Source organism: Protopterus annectens, chromosome 14.part0, assembly GCF_019279795.1.
Source record: "Protopterus annectens isolate FY-2018-M chromosome 14.part0, PAN1.0, whole genome shotgun sequence".
Classification (NCBI taxonomy): domain Eukaryota; kingdom Metazoa; phylum Chordata; order Ceratodontiformes; family Protopteridae; genus Protopterus; species Protopterus annectens.
The window spans coordinates 954,942,150-954,969,791 of NC_056748.1; the positions used below are offsets into that span (position 1 = coordinate 954,942,150).

At 38.1% G+C, this 27,642-nt stretch overlaps 1 protein-coding gene across 1 annotated transcript in view; it reads left to right on the forward strand.

Annotated features, from left to right (window-relative positions):
* The window catches only part of LOC122789362 (trichoplein keratin filament-binding protein-like), an 823,181-nt gene that overhangs the window by 789,397 nt on the left and 6,142 nt on the right, over positions 1 to 27,642 (forward strand). Inside the window, exon 12 of the mRNA XM_044056751.1 lies at positions 19,498 to 19,581. Coding sequence (XP_043912686.1) covers positions 19,498 to 19,581 — 84 coding nt within the window. The remainder of the gene's footprint in view (positions 1 to 19,497; positions 19,582 to 27,642) is intronic.

Sequence of the window (27,642 nt, forward strand, 5' to 3'; positions counted from 1 at the left end):
AGTTAATCCCTGGGGTATATCTGCGATCTCCCATCCATTGGTCAAGATTTCTCTTGAACAAGGCCAGCGAGGTGCTCTGCCTCACATATACCGGGATTTTATTCCACAGCATAGGGAGTCTTTGGGTGATGAATCTATCCCTCCAGCACGTCCTATTAATAGCCGTGTCGAGGTTTAAGTCTCCCGCCCTTGTGGCTCTGATGTGTCTAGATTTTTTGAGGTGCAGCATATTCATCAAATCTGGGTTTGACATGGCCTTGTATGTTAGGAAAAGGTCACCTCTGAGCAAGCGGTAAGCGACTGAATAGAGCTGGAGTTCTTTCAGTCGGGCAGCATAGGACAGATGTTTGAGACCCTTTATCCTTTTGGTGAGGAACTTTTGTGGCCTCTCCAGCTGCTGCAAGTGTCGGGTCAGATACATTCCGAATGGGGCATTGTACTCAATCACTGGTCTGATGAGTGATGAGTATAGGGAGACTATGACCTCCTTTGATCTAGATGAGAATCCCTTCATGATAAGGTGGGCAATGTAGAAGGTCTTCCTAACTACTTTAGCTACATGGGTGTCGAATGACAGACTACTATCAACCTGGGTCCCCAGGTCCCTGATAACTTCTTCTGTGCTCAGTGGATTGCCACCTATTTGGTAGCTAGGGGTAACCTTGTTTTTCCCGAAGGGTATGACTATGCATTTTTTGGCATTTAACTTTAGGCCATGGCTCTGGCACCAGTTATCCGTTTCTGTGAGACCCTTCTGAAGGATATCTGTGTCAGATGTGTTTTCTACTATGGCCCAGTTTGCAGTCATCTGCAAACTTTGTCAGCCATAACCCTCCTGTGTTTGCTTGTACTTCGGAAAAGTAGATGCCAAACAAGAGTGGGCCCAGGAGTGAGCCCTGTGGTACACCACTTGTGACAGGCTTTGAGTCTGACATGGCGCCAGCAACTCTGACCCTGTGGGTTCTGTCACTCAGCCAGTTTGCAACCCATCTTGTGATGTATGGGTTAACATTTAAGCTGATGAGTTTTTCAATGATACCCGAGTGGGGTATTGTATCGAAGGCCTTCGCCAGATCGAGGTAGGCTGTATGGACTGTCTTTCCCTCGTCAATGGCTTTGGTGACTGTTTCGAAAAAGTCAACCAAGTTTAGAAGGCATGATCTGCCTTTGACAAAGCCAAACTGGGATGGATCCAAAGTCTGCAAATTCCCTATGTCTTTATTCATGAGGTCCATTATGATCCTCTCCATGGCTTTGCAGATAAGGCTTGTCAAGCTAATGGGCCGGTAATTTCCAGGGTTGGTGGAGGCACCACCTTTGTGAAGTGGGACCACAGTTGCAGTGCGCCACTCCCTGGGTACGTATCCAGAGGTAAGACTATGATTAAACAGCTGTCCTAGCTGTGGGTTTAATTCCTCGTTGAGTTCGTGGAGCACACAGCCGGGGACACCATCAGGTCCCATGGATGCTGTGTTTTTTGCTTTGGAGAGAGCAGTTCTCACTTGGGCGTTGGAGATGTTTGGGGGCTGCAATCGCTTGGTATAGATATCTCTCCTTTTGGGGAGGGGAGAAGTTTGCATTGAACCTGTCAGCCAGTATGTTGGCAATGTCTGTAGGATCAGTAATCTTCACATAATTTTGAACTAGTTCTGAGCATATCTGGGAGTTTCCTCCCAGGTTTCTAACATAGCTAAAGAAGGCCTTATGATTGTCTTTTGAGTCTTTAGCTATTTTTCTCTCAAAATTTGCTTTGGATGATTTTATGAGAGCTCTTAGTTTTTACTTATAGTGATCAAGGGTGTCTTACCTTTTAAGGATTTTGCTCTATCTTGTAGTAGCTTCCTCCTTTTGTTGTAGAGTTTGTTTATGGCTGGGGTCCACTAGACTGGACGCTTGCCTTTGGTACAAAGAGTCTTTGTTTTGCTTGGGATTGCCTTATCCATGCAGTCCTGCAGGTGCTGGTAGAAGGCATTTGTAAGTGATTCAGCGGCTTGAGTACTGTTTTCTGCCGCTCGGGGCCTAAAAGGAGACCACACTAGTCTTTAGAAGTGTGAAGTCGGCTTTCGAGAAGTTCTTTACTGTGGTTTTTTTTATTTCAGGTGGGGGTGGGATGAGGACCTCCAGCGAGATTAGTTTGTGATCTGATCTCACCAGTGAGGGGTATACTTCCGGTGTTGAACATTGTGCTCCCATGTTCGTGATGATGAGATCAAGTATGTTTTCTCCTCTTGTGGGGATGGTGACTAGTTGTTCCATGGCATTTGAGTTTATGAATTCCAGGAACTTTTGGGCTAGGGTGTTTGGGCTTGAGTAGTGTTCCCAGTCTATATTAGGGTAATTGAAGTCACCTAGTATGATGGTGTTTGGTGATACATTTATCCTCTAGTGTTTTCAGGAAGGCCATGTGAGGTTCCTGAGTTTGTGAGGGTGGCCTGTAACATGCTACAATTTGCAGAGCAGTCTTGCCTATGGTTAATTGCACCTGGATGGTCTCCGATGCATCGTGCATTGCCACCAGTCTTGAGGTGTGGGTGTCCTTGATGAATATGGATACCCCCTCCTTTCTTGGTATTGTCCGGATTTTGGGGCCGGAACGCATGATAAGAGGTAAAACCTGATAGTGCTGGGGTGCTCTCAGGAGCCTTGAACCAGGTTTCTGTCACTGCACAGACATCGATGTTCTCCATACTGAGAAGGGCCTCGAGTGTGCATTTTGAGATTTAGACTTCTGGCATTGAGCAGCATTACCCTTAGTTTTTTTCCTTTTTGTGTTCTAGGGTGGTAGGTTTAGAATTTGAGCCTTGCCTAAAAAAGGCACTATGGGGGTGGCAAGAGCCTTTGCCAATATCCAGAATCCCAGGCGTGACAGGTGCAAGCCGTCCCTTGCGAAGCAACGTGGCTTGTCCAGCATGTCATCCCAGGCAGACAGACATTGGATCCCCTTTGAATGACACCAGAGTTTAAGCCAATTGTTAAAGCTGATCATCTTATCTCTGTATTGTGGCATCATTCTTGGTGAAGGTAGGATACTGCTCAAGGTCAGGGTCATACCTGCCTGGGCTACATAATCAGAGAGCTCCTCAATGTCTCTTTTCATGTAGTCCAAGGAGGTACGTCTCAGGTCGTTTACACCAGCGTGGACAATGACTGAGTCGTATTTGTACCTGCTGTTGAGAGACCTGAGTGCTTGCGTTATGTGGCGGATTCTAGCGCCCGACAGGCAGCTTACTGTGACCTTCTCCTTACTCAGTCTGGTGAGCGGGACGTCAGTGTGTCTGACTATGGAGTCACCAATGACTAGTGTGTCTGGCATTGTGTTTGGCCTTAAGGGCTGTGACTTTTGACACTCTGACTGTGAGGTCTATGTGTTGCAGGTGTTGTGTTCTGAGGTGGTGGTTGTTTGGGTGTCTGCTTTGGTGGCCTCTACTGTTTTGGTAGATTTTTGATCAGAGCCGAGTATGTCTTTGTGTGTTTATGTGTATGATTTGAGGTTGTGATGGTACTATGTGAGACTGGGTCTATAGTGTGTGTGGTAACCTTCTCCTCCTGACTGGTCTTGCCAGTCCTATGTTGAGAGAGCTCAGCCTCCAGTTTGGCCGTATAGTTGCATCTCTCGCATGTATTTGTGTTTTGTGGGAGGAGGAGAGGGTTGTCTGTGTACATGAGGCAATTGTAACATTGCCTCAATATTCCCAGGTTCACCAGCTGAGCAGGAGAGGACACTAGCAACTGATCCTCGACATGCTAGAAGGACTAGACAAAAACTTTAAAAGAGATTCCGAGGGACGTGGGTGACCGAGAAATGGGGTTTGCCTTTTTGAGGTGCTATCTATAAGAGTGCCGTATCAAGGTAATACGTACTGTAGGAGCAAGTGCTAGGTTTAACAGATAGAGAAAAGTCTACTTGGAGTCAAGTAGAGATGATCTTTAGGTATTAGAGAAAGTGCTAGTAACAGGGATGCTTAAAGGTAAGATTGAAAAGAATGCACTCTGCAGTGTGCACTAGAGAAGTTAGATATGAAAGTAGGTAACTTGAGTTTTACCTGTTTAAAAAGTTAAGGTTTAGTGGAGAGTTACTATTTTTAAAACAGCAAGATGGACTGAAAGGGGTGGTTACTTTTGTATTTTGGTACTATGAAATACTGTAGGATGGCCAATAAATTTAAATAATTGAAGGGTGGGATTTCAAAAGTGATGGTTTTGTGATTACTCACATAAGCCAGTGAAAGTAGAGAGAAATGAGATATATGGTCAGATTAACATAAGAGGCGGGCAACTAGAAAGACAGTGGTATTTAACAAGACAACTTAAATGGGTGGGAGGGAAGGAAAAATTCTGCCTGACTCAGAACAGAGAGAGCTGTGGTCTCTTTTGAAGTTTTAATATGCTGTTAAAACAGAATGCAAGCAAAACACAAGGTAAAGAAAACAAACTACAGTATTCAAAATATAGAAAGGCAATACAGAAATACAAAAAATAACAGCAAACTAACCTTTCCTTCACAGCAAAGTGTAGCAGAGTCTGGATGAGCCTTTCTGGTAAAGGTGTGCTGCTGGTTCATGCTTCCAGCAGCCTGTTGCTGTAGACCAAGTACATGTCCAGTGTCTGCACTCCTCTGTAGTAGGACCTCAGTTAATTTCACAATTTTTCTCAGAACTCACCAGCTTAAGTTAAATACACACAAGGCTTTGGTTTAACAAGAAAACAGACAATAAGAAAAGGAAACAGATGTCTTTCAGATAACCCTTACACTGCCACAATAGCAAGAAAAAAAAATGTTTTGCAAAGATCATAAAGTAAGTCTCTATATAGGCACAGGGATTTAAGAGTTCCTAAGTTTCAGCAAGCCTTTCATGCAACATAGCACAGGCTTCTGTACTTTGGAGGCTTATTTCTGTTATGCAGCCAATTAATATCTGCTCGCAATCTGAGTTTGCAATGGGTGGGATTGGGAGTAGGCGAGAGAAGCACTTGTCAGACAGCTATTTAAATGCCATAATTTGTATAAACTGATTTTTCTGCCTGCTGCAAGCCACTATTATTGTATCTTTCTAGTTCTTTCAGAAACAAAACAGTGTGTCACACCAGCGTCATAGTTGTATAACTGAGGTTTATTTACAAAGGACAAAACGATTTGGAGAAAAATCAGAAAACCCAGTGCAGTCCTTCATTACCACTGATATTTTCACAGACAATTTCACAAGAGCAGTGTCCCAAAATACACACCGGGAGGTTTGTCTCAAAGCTGACATACAGATCCTCAGTAGTCATACGGCTCATTCTTTTCCACCTGAAATATAAAACTAAATATTCCTGCAGTTCAGCCTTTTCCTTCCAGATCTTCTTTACCATTCACCTGGTGGTGGCATTTCATCAACATCCCTGCAAACAGAAACATTATTATTCCTCCTACAAGTTTTAGAGATAGCTTTCCACACATTCCAGCTCCCACAGGCATCACATATGGGAACTTTCTGCCTCTCTGGTTGGGTCCATTATATTTCCTCAACACATGTATGTATATATATATATATATATATATATATATATATATATTTATACTAAGATCGGCTGACAAATTAATGGTCCATACTTACAAAGCCAACAATTCTGCAGGCGATTCTCTGTTTGCCAACTCTGTTGCCAAGACCTGGAAATCTCTACCAAATCATATCACCTTGCAATCCTCCTTAAACCTTTTCAAAAAAAGCATTACACAGTATCTTACAATCAACTGGCTTTGTCCATGCTCCTTCCCTGACTAAGCTGCATCATTATTCACTCTAATTAACCAACTTGTTTTCTAACACTTGCAGGCCGTTCTCTACAAGCATACTGTGCTGATTGCAACTGTTAATGTAACTGAGATTTTTGTAAACAAATGCAATGATACTATATATTTACTACTGTATAACTTTTTCAATATAAATAATCTGTGTGTTTATTCTTGTAAAAACTGAAGTTATCATGTTGGAGCTTTTCTCCCCGGGCCTCCACTGAAAATGGACATATATCCAGTTGGACTATCCCGGTAAACAAATGTAAAATAAATAAAATAAATAAATAAATAATATATATATATATATATATATATATATATATATATATATATACCTATATACTACTATATCAATATACAGGCAGCAAGTTACAACCCCAAAGCTTTTTGGACTACAATCAACAAGCTGAACTTGGTATAGCAGCACAACCAACACCTAGTTCATCAAACCAAACTGACAGTGTAGCCAGCAAATTCAGTACCCTTCATCCAAACAGTAACCCTTCTTATTAAACCATCAGCTCAGGTAGACACAGATTCCCCTCCTCCCTTGTTAGCCCCAAAAATCCTTGCATTCAAAACAGTCTCACTTTCTACAGTCACAAAACTGTTACTAACCTTAAAACCTAAGACCCTTGCCCAAGATAACATACCATCTGAGTAATTAAAAATTACTGCTGATGCCACAGTCTTTCCTGTCTCTTTCCTAATCAACACTCGGTTATCAAAAGCTATGTCCCAGCCTTATGAAAAAGGTGTCACATTTTTCTTCTCCATAAAGGTGGTAACTCAAATGAACTCTCAAATGTCAAGCAAACAGTCATACTGCCTCCACTGTCAAAAATTATAGAAAAGTATACCCAGTCTTGACTTTGCAGCATTCTCACTGTCAACTGCCTTCTTTCTCCAACACAGCATGGCTTCTGTCCTTTTCCTAGTGCATAGGATCATAGCAGTTTACTAGGCTAATGGCCCTAGGCCCCTTACAAGCCTAGCCAAGTACAACCCCTGTTGCCAAGAATATCAAGGTATTAAACAGAACTAAATCAACAACTACTGCCCCTGTCCAAGAGGAGCAAAGGTGAAACTCCTGGGAAGTGTATTAACTAGCTGCTCTTGTGGGCTAGTTTATGAAAAGTAAATTTCCCCTGGTGAAATTCGTACCTCTTGTGTGTGAGGTGGACACCTTAACTGTGTACAGCTCTCCTTAGTTCAAAACTCTGGAACTTAGTCTCAGGACTTTTTCTAATTTGATTCAAAGTTTTCAACATGGTATCCCACCAGAAACTTCTTCAAAAATTAGTTTGTCTAGGAATACATGAAATGTCACTATTGTGGTTCTCCAGATACTTCTCAAATGGGCAAGAGGCACTAAAATGGCAAAATTACATCTCCTCTTTCATTCCTAAAACAGTGAGTGCCCCTCAAGAATCCATTTTAGACCCCTGCTGTTCAATATATTTAGTAATTATCTCCGCCAGGCTTCTAAAGCCACTATCATACAGTACAGATATGATTCAACAATCATCTGTTCTTCTAAAAGCGTAGATATATTAAAATAACTCACCCAAGAGTTTTTCTCCACATTAGACACTTGGCTGTCTGAAACACACCAGCTCCTTTACTCTAAAAAAAACAAAACTGATCATATTTACCACAAATTATTCAACAGATTACAAAAATAACTTCAAAATAATTTCCTCTAAAAACATGGAACTAGTAAATCAAGCTATGCTTCTAGGAGTCACTACTGATAAATGCTTAAAATTTGATCACTTAAAATAAATGGTAAAAATCACACACCAAAAAATAGATGCACTCTACAGGGCCAAACAATACGTCACAGGTAATGACAGAAAAAGCATTGCTCAATCCATTCACATCCCTAAACTACTCTATGCTGCTCCTATCTTAACTGACCTACAATCCACGCAGTTTGGACTCTTGGAACAATGTTAAAATAAAGTGGCACAATTTGTCGCCAGTCATCATGATAGGACTCCACTATCTGGCCTTAAAAATTTTCACAGGTTACAGTTAAGGCATTACCTTTCACTTGCCTAACTAGTCACTTCTCACAAACTCATCTATTATAAAACAAATGCCCTAGTTTGAAAAAAAATATTCCCCAACTTTATGAACCATTAACCAGCTAAGATCCATTGACAAAATATAATTAAGAGTTACAAAAGTTAACAGCTCAACTGTTGCCTCTTTGTTCTCCTCCTTCTTGGCCAAAATTTGGAACCACCTCTCTCTCACTCTGAGGAGTACAGTAAACACCAACTCTCTTAAAGCAGAAACAAGAGAATTCCTAAAGGATACCCGGATCTGAACTTGCACTTGCACATCTCCTGGATGACAAACGTTCTCCCATTACTTTCTCCTTTTCTTTCCAAGCACTTTCTCTTCACTTATTGGTCCAAATTCTCCTCCTTCCTCCCTATATCACCCTCTTCTTCCTTCTACCTATACATTCTCTCTCACATCTTAATACTAATCCTCCATTTCCCCTTTTCTCTCCCTAGACCAAGTTCATTTCCAAATATATTTTATAGATGCTTTCACAATGCAGCTATTAATTAATGTTACTCTGTTTAAATGTTGTATATTTGTATATCTCTATTTACTGTTCTGAATGTAATGCTGTAATTTTTCTGTAGCTTTTCTCCCTGGGCCTCCACTGAAATGTAACTTTCTGACCCATTGCAGGATCCCAGTAAACAAATGAAGGTAAATAAATTATAAATACATACACACACACACACACACACACACACACACACACACACACACACACACACACACACACACACACACACACACACATGCACGCATGCACACACACAGAAACAGGTGTGTGACACTTAAGTGAAATGCCCAACCACTCAACAATAATTGATTGAACTAATCGAAAACTAAACAAAAAAAACAGTTTTTTTGTTTGTTTTTTTTTTGCAGGGGGTGCTGCACCACTCCCACTCCCCATGTGGAAGGCTGCAACTTCCACACCCTATGCATTTGTTTACTGGGAAAGTCTGACTGGGTACGAGCCCATTTTCAGTGGAAGACCAGGGAGAAAAGCTGAATAGACAATTAGCATAAGTTGCATTTATTACAACTGCATGTTACGCAACAAAATAGAACCATTTGATGATACCATAAAATTAACAATAATGTATGTAACACACATTTGTGCATACATTAGATCAAACATTTTGCAATAAATACAGGCATAAGGTTGTTTAAAGAGGGCATATCCATGAGACAAGTCGACTTTACAGATTATAAGCTTCAGAAGGAAGAATCAGCATTAATTATTATAGTGTGTTTATTTTGTATTCTTGTAGAAATGCCTTCTCAATGAAAGAAATTTATTATATATATATATATATATATATATATATATATATATATATATATATATATATATATGTTAGGTGTTAGGGTTATTGCACAAGAGTAAGGGTAGTTGGGAAGGACTGAATCTTCCTTCACCATATTTCGGATCAGTGCTAACCTTAGACTTTACCATAACTTCACCCCTCCCCCCCAACCCTACACCTCTTCTCTAAGAGTACCACTGCACAAATGGAATATGTCTGCAAACTAGTGGTCATTTTTTTGTTACTGATTAACTAACTGCAAAACAAGGCTGACTATCTTCCTTTTTGGACTGGTGTATTTCCGGCAATGGTGGAGTTTGAGTAAGTATGTTGTCAATATGCCTGCATTGATATATTGTGCTTAGCTAGTACTTATTGAAATTTAGTAATACACTCATATTTATATATATACATATATATATATATATATATATATATATATATATATATATATATATATATATATATATAAATGCTTTATATAAAACGTATAGCTCGCCAAAAGGTCAGAATGTCAAAAGTATGTCAGGTGAGTGGGGGGAAAAGTAGCTTTCATCAAAATCAACTGCATATAAACTCAAAATAATTTGTATTCTTCTACATTCTAAAGCAAAATTTCCCATCATTTCTTCCTTTTTGACATATATTGCATAATCATGTCCTTAATATGTTTACATTTCATAGTACCTGTTACAGGTAATCTTTTTCCAGCATTAGACACCATGAAGATCTTGTGATTCAAATACAATCTTAAATATTTCTACCTCATTTCTTATTCTCCAACAGAACACAATAAAATTGTTACATAACATATACATACTATGATTTTCTGTTTAAGAAAGTAATATTTTATTTTTAGCTTCCATCTACATGTTGTATCATAATACTGCAATTCATCTCCCTACAAAAAAGGTTTTCCCTTCTACCAGTTTCCAATACAGATTTATACTTTCCCATAAAATTGTACCTACACATTTTTTCCTTTTTATCTTACTTTTTTAAAAATCTAGTAAACATGCAATGACATCAAAAATGCAATAGGATTAATAAGACCTAATGTACCCTCATCTTTAAAACACTAAATAACTTATATGTTAACTGGGTTCAAACTTGATGCCAAAAAAGTAAAAATTGATATATATCTTACAAAGTGATAAATCAAATGTTTTCCACATATTCATTATACTTCTGATATCCTGTAACAAACATCTACATTATTCTTTAACCACCCTCCAAATATAATACTGAATATATTAACTTCTGAGCAAGAAAATTACATTTCAGCAAATTTTACAGTATCTCCAGAACCTTTCCATTTAGAATTATTAAGTCCCAAACTTGCTCTATTTAACCTTATTCAAATTTCAGTACAATTTCAATAAGCCATTCTGTATTATTTCCTTTATTTACTAAATCAATTGCATAACATATGTATGTCAGTATGATCAATGTATAATGCAATAATAATTCAGTACTCTGTATACTTAAACTAGTTGATATAATAGCATTCATTGCTAAAGAAAATAGCATACTACTGAAAGGGAATACTTGTTTCACCCCTATAGATATGTCTAAATCTTTACTAAACCAACCATTTATTAAATTCTTAATGAACAAATTTATATACATTGTCTCTGCAATATATATAATCTAATTTTTAATCCACATGCCCTTAATATATTAAGGATTACGTAATGCTCAATAGAATGATATGTCTTTTCAACATCACATGCAGATACTCTAGCCTCACACTCTTCACTTTTAACTCTTATCACCTCTTTACATATAATCAATCAATCCCTAACATTCATATCCTCCACAGCAAAAACTCCCTAATTATATGGATTAGAAATAACCCTTCCTATTACTTTCACTAAAATCATCATAAATAATTTATGATCTGAATTATTAAGTTTTAATAGTATCAAATTTCTTATATCATCCTTGTCTACTTTTTTATAAATACATTTCATAATTTCTTCAAATAATATTTTGTACCCCGTGCCATTCATTATGGTCCAGCATATAATCTTCTGATACTTCTTAAAACACTGTTTAATTCCTGTATTGTAATATTTGTTCCAAATTTATTATTCATGCAGGTTTCAAACTTTTTTCCATTCCTTTCATAAACCATACTTACATTATATTATGCATACAATTCTTTTAACATAATCCTCAACTTCAGTTTTACTTGATGTCTTATCAGATACAATATTATCTCTATTCTTGACAGAAAACATTCTTCCTCCTTCACACTTTACCTTGTTTCCAAAAAAAGCGATAAGTCTTTGCTTTTTCCTGTAAGTAAACATTTCTGTTTATGCAGTAAATAGTTAATTTCAGATTTTCACAATTTAACTCTTCTTTTTTCGGTCTTTCTTTCTTTCTCATCTATACCTATTAAGGATAATTTTCCCCGATTAGGAAATTATATCTATTGTTTTGCATGCTTCAGTATTTTTTCCAACCATACATATTCCTTTTTATGTTTATATTTGAATGCTACCCACCATTAATTTTCATCTTTATAAAGATCTTTCACAGATTAATGGTCACTCCTTAATGTACCCATTTCCTTATTAAATCATGTCTGTTTTACAACTTCACCCATAAATCTATTATTTCCTTTTATCTCTTTAATATACCCTGGTTTTGTGGAAGTTTTAGTCTCTATTGCATAGTGATAAAAACAAAACTTCAAAAGTTCTTTGTCTCATTTCTTTCAAATATTTAGAATATATAACATAATTAGCTTCTGTCATAATAGATCCCCTTTCATATGGGTAATCTCTTTTTTACCTAACTTTAACAAGCCCACTTTCATCATTGTTCTACATGAATACTCATCCTTATTTATTTTTCCTACTTCTACTTTTTTCTTAAATTAAAATCCTCAGTAATTATAATATGCATACTTATTATTAGAAACATCTCTAATTTCATAAGGAATTCTCTATTTTTACTTTGTGTAGATGCATATTATACAGTTGGTCTCCATATCTTAGTTTAACTTCTCAGATCACAAACTATGCATCTCCCCAGCTTAGCAATAATGTCATTTATTTTATAAGGCCTACATTTGATTATCACTGCAATGTCAGACCACTGATCTTTTCCAAAACTCCACACAATCTTATCCCCGATATCACTTTTGGCTTTCTTTGTTGATCAGAACTAAGTAAATTTATATCCAATACACATAATAAATCATACTTGTACTTCTACATCACTGCTTTCTTTTATTATGGTAAAAGTGTGTAAAGAGAATACTTAAATTATCCTGTTCCCTTCTTTGCAATCTTTTGCTTCAAAGTTTTTATTATATGCTTGTCCCAGTTGTCTATTTTCCTTATCCTCATTCTCCTCTCAATCTCCCCAATCTCATTCAGTAGATAAATACAACTACTGATTTTGTATTTATATATTATAATCAAATACTTCTTCTACTGTGTCACTTCCCACAGCCTCCTATTCTGCATCCTGATCTCTTTGCTCAATATCAGGAAGAAGAACTGTATCTTGTTTTCCTATTTTCTATTACCATAAAGCATGCTGTCACAGTCAAACAAGAAATGATTTGTACCACCACATTTTCTACAATGCAATAAACATTGTTTTATGTTATGTCCCATTTCCTGACATTGGTAAAACTTCCTTTTAGGACATTCATTAATTAAATGGTCAGCTAAATGACAGTGAAATCACAACTTAGATGGCCTTCCAATATATCATACCTTTGTTTTTACTTTAATAATAACAATACTTGGCAAACATATATTTTCATCCTTATTTTGTAAATACACAAATAATCCCCATTCCCTAGTCCATAAACACCTTTCATCAATTTTTTTTATCATATGCAGTCTTACATTTAGCAACAAAAAAGTCAGTGATATCTTGTTCTGCTACATCAGCAGTATGAAACTGCAATATATTTCCTTTAAACCATTTTTCTCAGCCTTTTAAGCAGAAAAGCATAGGAAAGGGCACAGAGTGATTTTATTTCAAATGTATTTACAAACTGCAACTTTATTTCTTCTAAAACATTTTCTCAGCCCTTTAACTAGAAAGTACTCCAAAGGGCACAGAGTGATTGTGTTTCAATTGTATTTACAAATTTCTCCACTTTGTCGCAATAACAAAACTATGCAAATCTATACCATCTCCATACTTCTTTTCTAAGTACACAAATAATTCCATTGCCCAAGTCCATAAACACCTTTCATCAAAACATTTTTAATCATATTCAATCTTATATTTAGCAAAAAAAGTGTGTTCTCTTGTTGTTACATCAGCACTATGAAACTGCAACTCTGTTTCCTTTAAAAACATTTTCTCAGCCCTTTAAAAAAAAACATAGGAAAAGGCACAGTCTAATTTTGTTTCAAATGTATTTACAAGCTTCTCCACATGGTCATCATTTTCAAAATTTAGTACACAAAATGCATCATCACTTATATGAAGAGATGTTCTTAAATCTTCAGGTACAATATCCAAAACACTTATTACATTGTCCCATATTTAACAATGCTCAACTTTGTCCCTGTTTTAGATTCTGTGTTACACTGGTTTAAGGCATAAAACCAACATTGCCAGAAAAAGTCCCTTTTTAGACTAAAAGATAAAATAATTTATTAGTAGATTGTACTTGCAAATTATCTTTTATTTCATTTCCAATGCTTTTTTTACTGTTTGTATTCTACTTGGTCTAAGGGCCTTAATCTTGCAGTATAACTCACAATAGTGAGAGAATTGTGAATTAATGTAGGTTCAGAGCCTCATTTATTATATTTTTGCTTCATTTTCACTGTTGCATTTTACTTAGCCTGGAATCCTTAGTCTTTAATATCAATCACAATAGTGAGGGAATTGTGAATTGCTGCAGGATATGATCCCTATCAATTAACATTTATAATGCATTTTTTCTGCTTGTATTTTTTTCTTAGTCTGGTCATGTAGTATCACTCACAAAAGTGAGAACATTGTAAATTGCTGCAGGACCTGAGCATCATTTATCATATTTCTACAGCATTTTTGTTTGCATTTTACTTAATCTGGGAACCTTAGTCTTGTAGTATTACTCACAATAGTGAGAGAATTGTGAACTGCTGCAGGATCTGAGCCTTATATAAACACTTGTACTGCATTTTACTGTTTACTGATTGGATTAATCTCTACCTTATTTCCTATCACCTGTGCTAACCATGCAGCAGTGGTTTGCAGTGATCTGTATAGACAATGGCACCTTCTGCTGCTATTTTCTCAAACATCTAGTAGAACACAAAAAAAAAGGACCGACAGCCATGGATGTGCATTAATGACTCTGTAGCCAGCCGGGGGGAAATTGGCATCCTGAGACAATGTAGCAATTGTCTCATGGTTAATGACAGCCAACTTATTCTTAAGCAGACTGAAACAGTATACATGAGATGTAATTACACTGTTTCTTTGGAGGCAAAGTCTCACATACAAACATTGATATCTCCAAAACAGGTTGCTAGTAACACACACTACACCTATTATGGATCAGACACATAAGTTCACATATGCTGAGGCTGTTAAATGCAATTTACCCAGTCCTCAAAGACCTTCCATATACTGCCCTCAGCAATTTCCCAGACACTATACAAAGATAACATTCCCTGGGACACATATAACCACATCTCACAATGTCGCAACTTCTAAGCCTTTAAGGCAAACTGCCAAACAACCCAATATATTGGTCATTTGAGACTCTACTGGGAGACACACTGATGCCCCTTCATCAGGTTGAGCAAGAAGACAGTCATGGTGAGTTGCCTTTCAGAGATAAGGATCCACCAGATCCCACATGTACTCAGAAAATTGAACCACAAGCACCAGTATGGCTCTGCCATAGTACATGTGGGTGTTAATGAACTGAGACATACTTCCCTGGCCTATATGAATATAGACAGGGAACACCTTCCCAATTATTTGTCCCAGGCAGGTAAAAGCCTAGCAATAAGCAGCATGCTACCTTCTCCAAGGATGATACACAATATAAACACAAGATGATTGACTTTAACAATTGGCTTAGTTACTGGTGTCATTCTAAGGGGTCCAATATTTCTCAGCTTGGGACAATGTAATCAACAGACCACATTGCTTTCCAGGGCTGGTCTGCACCTGTCCCCATTAGGCTTTCAGATATTGGTCTTAACATTATCCACCACTATAATGTCTTTTTTAAGCAATACCAATCTGATAAACTTTCCAACATATTAAATCCTATGGAAGATAAACTAAAGGTGTTACTACTCAATGCTCGGAGTCTCAACTGGAAGCGCTCCTCACTCTGGTAAGCTTTGACATCTGTGCAGTTACTGACACATGGTTTAAAGCTGTGGAAGGCACCCCATCAGTACAAGGCCATAATGTCTTCTACACATTTAGATAACCTACAGCACACAATGGACAAAGGGTGGAGGTGTATCAATCTACACAAAAAAGTAAGTACACCCCAAGGTTGGTCAAACAATATGACATGTCTGAGCTACTCAATGTCCAGCTAAGCTTGCTAGATATAGATATCCATCTATGACTCAGCATAACCATACCATGTAATTGAAGGTACTGGAGTTACTCACAGTTTAGTCCAACACCATATTCATAGTTGATTTCAACTATTCCACCTAAAACAGGGATACACGCACAACCACTAGTATGCAGCCTCAAAGATTCTTGGATATTGTCAATGCAAATACCCTGAAACAGCTAGCCTGCACACCTACTAGGGATGCCAGTATCCTGGATTTGGTCCTCACAAATATAAGGCAACATTGCCCCCCCACCTTATGTAATGTCCTCACTGGTGAGATCACATCACAAAGTGGTCACCCTTGAAATAAATATAAAAGCTGAACTTCCATCAAAATCCAGAACCTTTAAGGAACTTTTCCAGTGCTAACTACATTTTACTAAGCAATGGCATAGCTAAATTTCAGCCCCACCCCAAACTAAAAGAACCCATTGGCCTATGTGGAAGTGTTTCTGGAAACCCTGTAGAAGCATGTAAATAACTGCATAGAAACAACAATACCAAACTAAAATAAACTTAGGACAAACTCCAAAAACAAGGTGCCTTGGTGGACCCCCAGTATAAATAGCTTGTACAACAAAAGAAAGAAAATCCTGTCCAGAAATAGAAAGGGATATGCCCAAAAAGACAAAAAAACCTCCCTCATCAGTCTCAACAAGCAACTCAGGAGACTAATAAAGTCCACCAAAGCCAACTTTCAGGCATAAATAGCCTCCCAGGCTAAAGATAACCATAAGGCCTTTTTAGTTATGTACACAACTTTAAAGGGAGCATCCAACAGTGTGCTGAACTAATAGTAAATGGAACTTCCTATACCAAACTGGGGGATATAGCAAATTTGTTGGCTGATAAATTTGGCTCCAATTTTATCCCCTATCACTCCTAGTACCTTCCTAGGACATACCCTCTACCATTTCTTCCCCGACTATCACTAAAGAACAGGTCCTCACTGCACTCTACAGAGCTAAAAACACCGCATCAAGGGGTCCTAATATATCAGGATGCATTGTAAATAGCTTGAGTCATGCCCTGTCAAGCCCACTAGATTCTCTATTCAAACACAGCTTCCAGACAGGCTTCATCTCTAAGGAAAACAGTCAGATTTCTACACAAATGTGGACCATAAACAGACCCAGTTAACTACAAACTCATATGTTTGACTAGTCATACATGCAAGTAGATGGAAAGAATTATAATGGACCTGAGAAACAAAGACACAGAAATCTTCAGACATTGGACCCATCCCCGTTTGGTTTTGTCAAGGGCTGGTCATGCCTACTAATTTTGGTAAACTTCCTCAAGAAGGTCACTAAAGTCATGGATGAGGGCAAAATGGTACATACTGCCTACCTTGAGATGGCAAAGGCATTTGGCATAATATCTCACTTGGGAATTATAGACAAACTCACAAGTTTAGGAATAAATCCCTATGTCACCCAATGGATCGCCAAATGTCTCACAGATGGAACGCATGAAGTTAGGGTAGGGGAATTCACCTCCACCAATAGTCCTGTTAGTGGTACCTCTCCTGATGAACTTAGGGCAAATGTCGATGGTCTTTTGGCTCACCAAAATTTGCTGATGACTGCAAGTTGGATGCAGTCATTAAATCCCCTAAATATGTAGATATCCTTGAGGAGGGTCTGACACATACAAATAACTACTGCCAGAACCACAGCCTAAAACTCAATGCAAAAAATGCATAATTACTCCCATTGGGAAGATGACCACTCTTGCAAATTACAACACCGATAACACTCCCCTTAGGGCAGACCCAGTGGTAAGGGACTTGGGAACTCAGGTTGAGGGTAACCTGAACGTTGATCACTATGTGTCAATAGCAGTGAGAAAATCCTCTGTGACACAACTTATAAGTAAGGCCATGGCATCCAGATCAAATGAGATCATAATCCCAATCCCCCTCAAACCCTCATTAGACCACTAATCAAGTACAATGTACCCTTCAGCATGTACCTGACCAGGTATTTGCAAAAGTGAGCCACAGTGGTTCCTCACTAAAACAATTCAGAGTGTAAATAACATGTCCTATGCAAACAGCCTCAAAGCCCTGTCCCTGTACTCACTCTCCTACAAACTACTGAGAGGCCATCTGTGCCTAACATACAAGGCATTTTCTGATCCAGCCAAACAAACAGCACTAGAATTACCCAATCTAAGGATCTAAACCTATTCTGAGACATAAACAAACATGTTGGAGGGGCAGGTATGTATCTCAGAGGATCACCCCTTCTCTGGGAAAGACTCCTCATTCAACTGAAACAGAGTTCATCCCTGAATCTATTCAAGCACAGTTTGGACCAGTGGATGGGAAATCACAAATTCACCCCTGATTTCTTACCTGTGTCTCTTATGGAGAGGGGTAGTTTGTAGATGCTCTAAGGCACGGGCATATACCAAAGCCATTCTAGCCCATGGGTATTGATAATTGGGAAAACTGGGGTAAGAAAGGCTAAGCTTAAAAATGTTCAAGGCTTTAGTTGAGTAAATTCCTATGATTCTGAATGCTCACCGACAAAATGTCATGTCTCTCCTTTTCATGATATTCATTACCCTTCTCATTTCATTCTTTTTGCAACAGCAACACAGAAACATCATCTGAAGGTTCTGGCTCATTAATCATTGAGCAGAAAACAATAACATTCAATTCTCCATCATAGAACACTATAGTATCCATATGTGGTAATCTGTTGTCTGCATTATTTGTATTCATAATTTGTTTATAACATTTTTCTGACTGTGAACTGCTACTTATGCATGTTCAACTTCACTCACATTTGCATCCACCGTGTTGCTACTACCCAGTCCTGGACCTCAGGCTTCCTGACCACAGAAAGAGCAGGGGAAGTTCCCCAATGACCTGCTCCGATTTACCTTAATAATATAAATACCACGTCAGGTCTCCCCTGAAAACAGGCTACTAGCCTAGTAATACAAACCTAGTCAACAAAAGAAAATACCTTTATATATGCCTTAGGAACTAAAAGTTTCAACAGTAATAGTCAGGAAAGCTATGCACTAACAAGTTAAAAGGCAAATGAATGCTTTTCAGAAAAGAAGCATTCTGCAACAGCAGACAGGAAGTTTGTTTCTTATGAAGAGGTTTAGAAGGCTGAGTAGAAGCTTAACTAAAACATCCTTGAAGGCTGAAGTGTGACAACTCAATTGAGTCTAATTTCTCAGGCACACTTGGAGAAATCACATGGATTTTAGAGGTGAGATCAGGGAATAGTTGAGGCCTACAATCTGGTGCTTTCAGAGAGAAAGCATGTTTCTTGGTGAGTCTGTGAGGACTGTAAATAGTTGGTGTAAAGTAGCCAGACTGTTTTGTTTTCATTTTGAACTGCCAAGCCAAGTGGGCAAGTATTTTGATTTGTTTATGAATTACTGAATAAACCTGTGTTTTATATAAACAACTACTTCCGGTGGTTCCTTGGATTTTCAACATATACACACAAACAGGCATACACATAGACATATATACATAAACAAATATATTTTTGTACATCTGTTTTTGTATGTGCACTATAAGAGAGGTGTGTGTGTGTGTGTGTGTGTGTGTGTGTGTGTGTGCGTGCGTGCGTGCGTGCGTGCGTGTGTGTGTGTGTGTGCAAAGAGAAGCATGTAGAAGACTGATACTTATTTGAATAGGAGATACCTAAATTAACAAGCCTGTATGCTTCAGATTGTTTAAAATAATGTTCTCCCAAAACTTCCATCAGTAAAAATTAAATTATTTTGTTTCCTTATAGGTGTGCAAGACTCTTGCAGATGTCAACAAAAGAGAACAAGATCTTGTTAACCAAATTAATAAAGCGACAGCAGAGCTTCAGAAGGTGAGTGCTGAAGACAAACAGATCAATATTTTGTTAAAATTATAATATACCCCTGAACTGCAAAATATCTATTGTGTTAAGAGAGTTATTTTTAAATCCACCATTACTGATATTCTGTTCATGGCATAGCTGTTGTATTTAAAACTAGCTCTGATTTGAAAATAATTTTCTGTGTGTGTGTGTGTGTGTGTGTGTGTGTGTGTGTGTGTGTGTGTGTGTGTGTGTGTGTGTGTGTGTGTATGTATATATATATATATATATATATATATATATATATATATATATATATATACACATATATATTACATATATACATATAAAATATACATAAAATTATATATAAAATAGTTAGTTTTTGGACTGCAAGATGGCGGTGCCTTGTGTGGCAGTGGGCTCTCCATCTCTCATTGTGCACTTTTTTGTTTTTGTGGTGTATCGTGATTTGTTTTTGTTGAGATGGTTGTCCATTTTGGTCTGTCGAGTGTGTGGATGATTGCGTTGGTGGTGTTTGTAGTGTCTGTTGGCATCCTCATTGGAATTTTTTGCCTGTTTTTTTGGAAACACTGGTTGTTGGAAGTTTGAGCCTGCAGTGGTGAGCCGAGCTGGATATGCAGTGCAGGAAGCAGAGGCCATGGGATTTAAAGGGACCCAGTTTGTTTTTTTTTGGGTCTGTGGTAACTGGACTAGACTTGGGACATGACAGATGGTGTCATAGAATAGAACTGGTGACAGTGATGGTCTGGATGGTGAAGATTGAGGTAGTTCATCTAACTGGTTGTGGCCATTTGAGTCTGTAGTTAGTGGCGGCTGAGAGGTCTGTCATGTCAAAAGCATGGTCAGAAGAATGGACTGGGACTTGCATGTTGCTGATAATGGAGTGGGAGATGGTGGTGGTGTAGAAGAGTGATTGCTGTAGTCCATGGAATTGTGCTTGATTTTTGAAGCTTCTGTGCCTATTGAGCCTTTGGTTGCTTCTTTTCACTGTTGTAGTATATGTGTATTTTTGTTGTTCTCATTTATGAATTGCTGTGTTCTGTTCAGTGCATGAGCTTGGAGGAACAAAATTTTGTTCAGCTGTATACTTGTGTATGGTTGAATGACAATAAAGTTACTTTTGACTTTTTGACTTTTGACTTATACAAAATTAATTATTTCACTTGTTAGAACAGAAATGCTTAATTAAATAAGTACTTGGAGGCACAATCATTTCTTGACTGTATTTGATCGAAGAGCTCTCTAAATTGATAGTTTAGGCTCTGAGATACACTATAATGTCTCATTATCTGGCTAAGTAAATTTTAATATCTTATTACCTGTATTCTGCTAGTATGAGCTCTTTCACTGGTGCATAGCTTTCAGTTGTCCCTGGTTTAACCTATATTTTGCCCAGCCCGTTGTAAAATGTTTGATTTTCACTGAGGATTACAGTTAAGACACTAATGTTTGTAAAGTCTTGTGCTCCAGAAAATGCATGTTGATGCAAAACTGTTCTTTTATTAACTTTCTAAGTGAACAAATACAAATACCAACCCTTTCTGGTTAAAGAAGTCCCAGTAAAGAAAACAATAAAATTAATCCAGCAAGACAGAGGGACTCCAAAATGACCAGTTTCAAAAGAAAACTTTTATTGTCGACACCAGGTAAGAAGTAGCTTAGTCTGTGAAAGAGCTTGTGGTGTCAACAATAAAAGATTTTTATTGATACTGGTCATTTTGGAGTCCCTCTGTCTTGCTGGATTACCTTTCTAAGTGAGTTAGAGTCATATTTGTAAAATCTGTCTCCAATTTTTGGAATTTGTCCCTCATTACGGATCAAGGAAGTAGAGAACTATACTTGGTGACTCTTCAAAAGGGTTAAAGCTTGCTAGTAATACATTATTGATACAAAGATCATTTATCATTTATACTAAGCATTCTGTTTCTGCAGTGTTGGTTTTCACTTTTCTTGTCTAATTCTTTAAAAAAAGTAGTTACAATGATTTCAAAAGTACATGGGGGTTGTTTTTTTAAGTTTGTCTCAGATGCGTCAGAAGCAAAGTACATGTTTTCTTGTTTTATGAAATACAAATCTTGCCATTTATTTTAAATGTACAAATGCCTCTTTTCTGTAATAATTAGAGTGCATCACAATATGATGGTATAATTGCAACCCAATGGTTTCTTCTGATAGACATTTTGTCCATCAGTTTTATTAGGGCCACTTCCAGGACATGCTAGGCAGTATCACTGTTGGCGATGGGAAAAAAGAATTGTCCATCACAGTTTTACTGTTTGAATTTTATTTTTCTTCAGCTATACTGACTGCTGTAGACAAATTGTTGACAGAAACAGAGATCCCACATTTCATCACACTCCTCTAGGTTAATCAGTTTCACAAAATTAATATTCGAAAAGGGTTAATATTACTGTTTATAAAGATAGGTTGACAAGGTCACAAGAGTACAATAAATAAACAAATCGGAAAATAGTGAAGCATAAATATAAGGAGTACAGCTGCTACCACCATAATGATACAGAGTTAAAGGATATACTTGTAAAAATTTGTCCCGGGGATTCAATAATGCCTACACACTGAGTTTACACCATTCTGAGTGAACAGACACAGACATAACTCACACCTTCTTCCTCCTAATTTTAGTTTTCCTACTGATTTTCTTGCAGTTTTAAATACTGACAGTGATTCATAAAGGTTACTGTAAAGTGTAGACTACATGAACACTTATCATAATATTTCTGAGTGACTAGAGAACACAAAAAATGTGGTAGGGATGTCCCTAAATGCATATCATGCACACTTAGTGTAGGTGTTATTGCATCTGGCCCTTGTGTCTATGTTTGATACACACATCAGTCTTTATGTATAAACAATTGCATTACTAGATTAGTTTTGATGGATAGCATTACAATGAATTTTACAAAGGGTTTTAGCTTCAAGTCACTATTACTATTAATGGCAAGATAAAAGTGTAGGTATTTTGGTACTATCTCAAACTCAGAAGACAAATCATCCTGGTGTTAGCAACTAAATAGTTAGAGAAACAACAACCCTGTTGAATATATGTGTAGAAACAAGGCAGAGACAGGTAGCACAAAAGTCAAATCCACTCCAGGCTACTTCAGAAAAATAATTTATTAAAATAAATGTTAGCGCTTTCACAGTGAAAAACATTGCTTCATCAGACATGACTAATAACTAGTTATTTTGAATGCAAGCAAATTCACATTATGAAATATACGAATTTACGAAGTCAACAGGGCTCTTCAGAGATATTATATAAGTTCCACACTGAATTAAAAATTATATTTACAACTTGTGGTTTCAAATAATAATTAAATGCAAGTAATTTATAACTGCATATCTTTAATGCTAAAGAGAAAAACACTGATAGAACCTGATTTGAATTCAGAGGGAGTACAAGAATATGAAAGGCCACTGGAAATCATATAATACTAAGAATAGTTCAGACATTTAACATAAAGTAGAAACCCCCCCCCAAAAAAAAAAATTCAGAACAAGAGTAAATTATACAGGAAATACATTGACCAGAAATGTAAGAATGAGCAATTTTACCAGGTGAAATAATACGTGAGTGTAAAAATACTACATTTACTACCCCTGCTGCTTCTCCCATATATCCTCACTATCTATGAAAATTAGCTCTAAGTAGGATTCCACTACCCTAAATTCCAGACCTCCTCTCCACCAGTATTAAACAAAAATGAATACTTCTCAACTCCCTTTACATCCAACGCCACTGTCCCTAAATATTACAAACCCAATAGATCCAAGTATGCCAGTCCTAAAACCAAACACTACCAAAAATTCCTATATAAAATACTGAAACTCATAGTCAACTTATGCTACAACCTCACAATGCATGGATACATCCATCCAAACCCTGGCCCAGCCTCACCTGCCACGCCTAGCTCCCATGCTAATGTCCCTACTAATATAACTCTGTCAGATAGGCCCCCTAACTCATTTCTAGCCTGCCATCTAAACATTAGAAGCTTAAATAATAAGGTCCATAACCTGCATGCCCTCTTAGCAGTTCATTCCCCAAACATATTATGTCTTACTGAAACCTGGCTAAAACCTGCAACTAAAGACAATGAGATACTACCCCCAGGGTATCAAATACTTAGATTGGACAGTGCCAGTAGGAAGGGTGGTGCAGTTGCCATACTCTACAAATCTAACCTAACAGTTACAGCAGACACCCAACAACCTCCCCAAGTTAATAATGCTGATATTCTCATTACCAAACTACAAATTAACAAAAACAAATTGCAGATACATTGTCTGTGTCTACATTCCCCCAGGTAACAACGTTAATACACTAGAAGGCATCCTACAATGGTTATCTAGTAACTACCCTCAAGAAACCATTGTTCTTGGAGACTGCAACATTGATTGGAGAACCTGCTCCTCTGAATCTCCTACTACCCATGTTAATCTACATGGGTTTTCACAGATCATTTCCTCTCCCACCAGGATCAATAAACCCAATAGCAAAGAAAGTACCCTAAATTGGTTACTTATCAATGGCCACCCCCAAATGTACAAGTCAGGGACTCTGCCTGACGACGTAAGTGACCACTGCCTCATCTATATAATTAAGCTCAAGGCTGATAACCCCCAGTTACCCACATACAAAACTATAAGGAACAACAAGACCTTTAGCCTTACCAATTTACAAAATGAACTCAAAGTATGTAACTGATCTGTCCTAAATCTACTTCAACTGGATAATGCAGTGGAATATTTCAATACCAAATTCCTTGCCATTCTTAATTCTCACACCCCTACCCACTCTATCAGAACCAAAACAAAAACTGCACCATGGCTATCAAAAGACACCAAGTCTAAAATCTTACTTAGAAACAAAGCATGGGCCACATACTGTGCTACAAAAGACCCATATGACCAACTTAGATATAGACAATTAAGGAACAACACTAAAAAAATCTATTATTCTAGACAAGAAAAACTTCTATTACCATCTGCAACAGAAAGACCATAACAAACACCAAAATGTCTGGGCTGGTATAACTAGACTTCCTCATGCAGGACATACCTCTACTCCTGCCCCATTAGCTTCTACCCACAAATCGCCAGTAGATATTGCAAATACCTTCAATAGTTTCTTCGCAGAAACTATCCAGTCCCTGGCCAGCCAACTCTCTCCAAACTGCTCTATCTTAGATAACAATATTTCCAATACCCCATTCTCTTTTAGCTTTCAGCCTGTTCCTATCACTCTAATCCGAAGTCTAATTAGGAAATTAAAGCCTACCACTCTAGCTGTTGACCTACTCCCTGTAGAGTATTTGCAAAAAGACACTGACATCATAGTCTACCCTGTCTCAGTCCTGATCAACATATCCCTTTCTGAAGCTTCCACCCCCTCAATCTGGAAAATATCTCATGTTATACCTCTACATAAAGGAGGCAGCTCTATAAGACTGTCAATTTTCAGATCCATAGCCATTCTATCACCTCTAGCTAAAATTATGGGAAAATGTGTCCATAAACAACTTATGCACCATCTCATTCAGAATAAGCTGTTGGCTGACTCACAGCATGGTTTTAGGCCAAACCACAGTACCAACTCAGCTCTTCCTTCATTCTCTAATGTCATTAACCACAACTGTAATAACAACCTACTATCCTCCATACTCTTTCTCAATCTCTCCAAGGCTTTTGATATGGTTAACTACCAGCTACTCATCCATACCTTGAAAGCCATCTTCTTAGACTATCATTCTCTTCAATGGTTTCAATCCTACCTCTCTGGAAGACAACAGTCAGTCCTATGGCAGGATAAGCTATCATCTTGTCTACCTATCACCTTAGGAGTCCCACAGGGTTCTATAGTTGGACCCCTTCTGTTCTCCATTTTTATTAATGACCTCTACACTGTTATCCCTAAAGCATCATGCATTCAATATGCAGATGACTCCATGCTGATCTACTCAGCCACCTCTCTGACTAATCTACTGACTCTAACCCAGAATACTTTCAGCACTGTTGAAAATTGGCTCACCAATTGCCATCTGACCTTAAACCCTAAAAAAACTAAGCTCTTTCTTTTCTCCCCCACCCGCAAGTCCAACCCTCCAACCATTACCATAATATCTAATAATGAGACCACTATCTCACCTAAAGCCCAAATGAAACTCCTAGGAATTATAGTAGACCATAACCTTACAGTTGATGTACATGTCAACCAAACCATCAAAACCATAAACAAAAAACGTGGGTCCCTTTATAGGCTCAAACCTTTCCTCACTCCTGCAAGAACTGCTATTGCCTGCTCTCATCTCCTTTCCACCCTTCTCTCTGCACCCCCTCTACTCACACACTTGCATAAATCAGAACTTAACAAACTATCCTGCTGTTACAACTACATTCCTAGATTTGCCACTGGTTCTGCATATAGGACACACCATTGTCACAACCTAAATCATCTAGAGTGGCTTAAACTACCTTCCCTACTACAGTTTAACCAGCTCATAGTAGCACATAAAGCACTCCACCACCTTGATAATACACCAGAACTCAAAAATATTGCCAGCTCATATTGTAACCTCAGATCACTTTGCTCATCCAATAGACTTATGGTCCAAACATTCAAATCCAACAACTCGGCAGGGGGAGCCTTGTTTGCCAACTCAGTTGGCAAAACCTGGAATCATCTCCCTGCTGACTTCACTCTAGAATCCTCACTTACACTATTCAAAAAAAGTCTCAAAAAATATTTTAAATTGCACTGGCTATGTCCTTGCTCTAATCCTGACTAGCATCATCTGTATTGTACTGGCTATGTCCTTGCTCTAATCCTGACTAGCATCATCTGTATCACTCTGGCTATGTCCTTGTTCTAATCCTGACTAGCATCATCTGTATTGCACTGGCTATGTCCTTGCTCTAATCCTGACTAGCAACATCTGTATCGCTCTGGCTATGTCCTTGCTCTAATGCTGACTAGCATCATCTCTATGACGCAAGAGCTTTACCACAATTGTATTTTGCATTCTAATTCTGCTAATTTAGGATGTCATAATTCAAGCTTCTACCTTATTGTCACATGCTTTTATAGTGCTCATTTCTGATTTAAAGATTGTACATACAGTGTGTCTTATCTATTGTATAAACAGTGTGTCTTATGTATTGTCTATATCACTTTTCTGTGTTTATATTTGTGGAGCTTTTCTCCCCGGGCCTCCACTGAAAATGGACATGTATCCAGTCGGACTATCCCGGTCAACAAATGTAAAATAAAATAAATATGCAGCAGGGTCTCTGTTGTGGGCACCATGGCCCACAACATAGACTTGCACAAGCAATTGGAACAGCAGGTGAACAACATGGCAGAACTTTCCATACAAGTCATCTCAGCAGCAGAAGGACAGGTTGACGAATCGGTAAAGGAACATTCAGCAGCAGTGCCACAAAGGAGGCAGAGATGAGCACAATACACTGTAGCAGTTGCAAAGAGGGGACATTGCACTCACAAGTCTGAGCCATAACAAAGGAATACAGAGTATACTGAACCCTGCAGTATCACATGTAGAACTGATCCCAATGTTCAGCATATGTCATACTACTCACAGACATTAGCATGTTGGCAAGGCAAAATTATCATCATTTCACAGGTGGGCAGACACACTGTCAGGTTAGTGACAGGTGCCTGTAATGTCCAAATATCTGGCCTAGGGTCACAGGAGTTGAACACTGTACCCACAGACTCCAAGATATTATATGGGGTCAGGGATTGTAGCAACCATTAGTGGGGTTATGCTACCATGACACAAGCACTGCTGGCATCCACTTTATTGGCTTACAGTGTTGAGGCTTGATATGGTCCATGGGAGGAAGGGGTAGAATTACAGAACTTATGTGCATGCATCCAGATGGGACATCTCACCTGTTTAGCCTAAGTACTGGTGCTACCCGTCACCTGGTTAATGCCAACAACTGGGGGGGGGGTCAGATTATTTTCCCACCAGCACCAGTGAAAGGGTACAACTTCAAGACCACCCCTACATCCCTAGATGA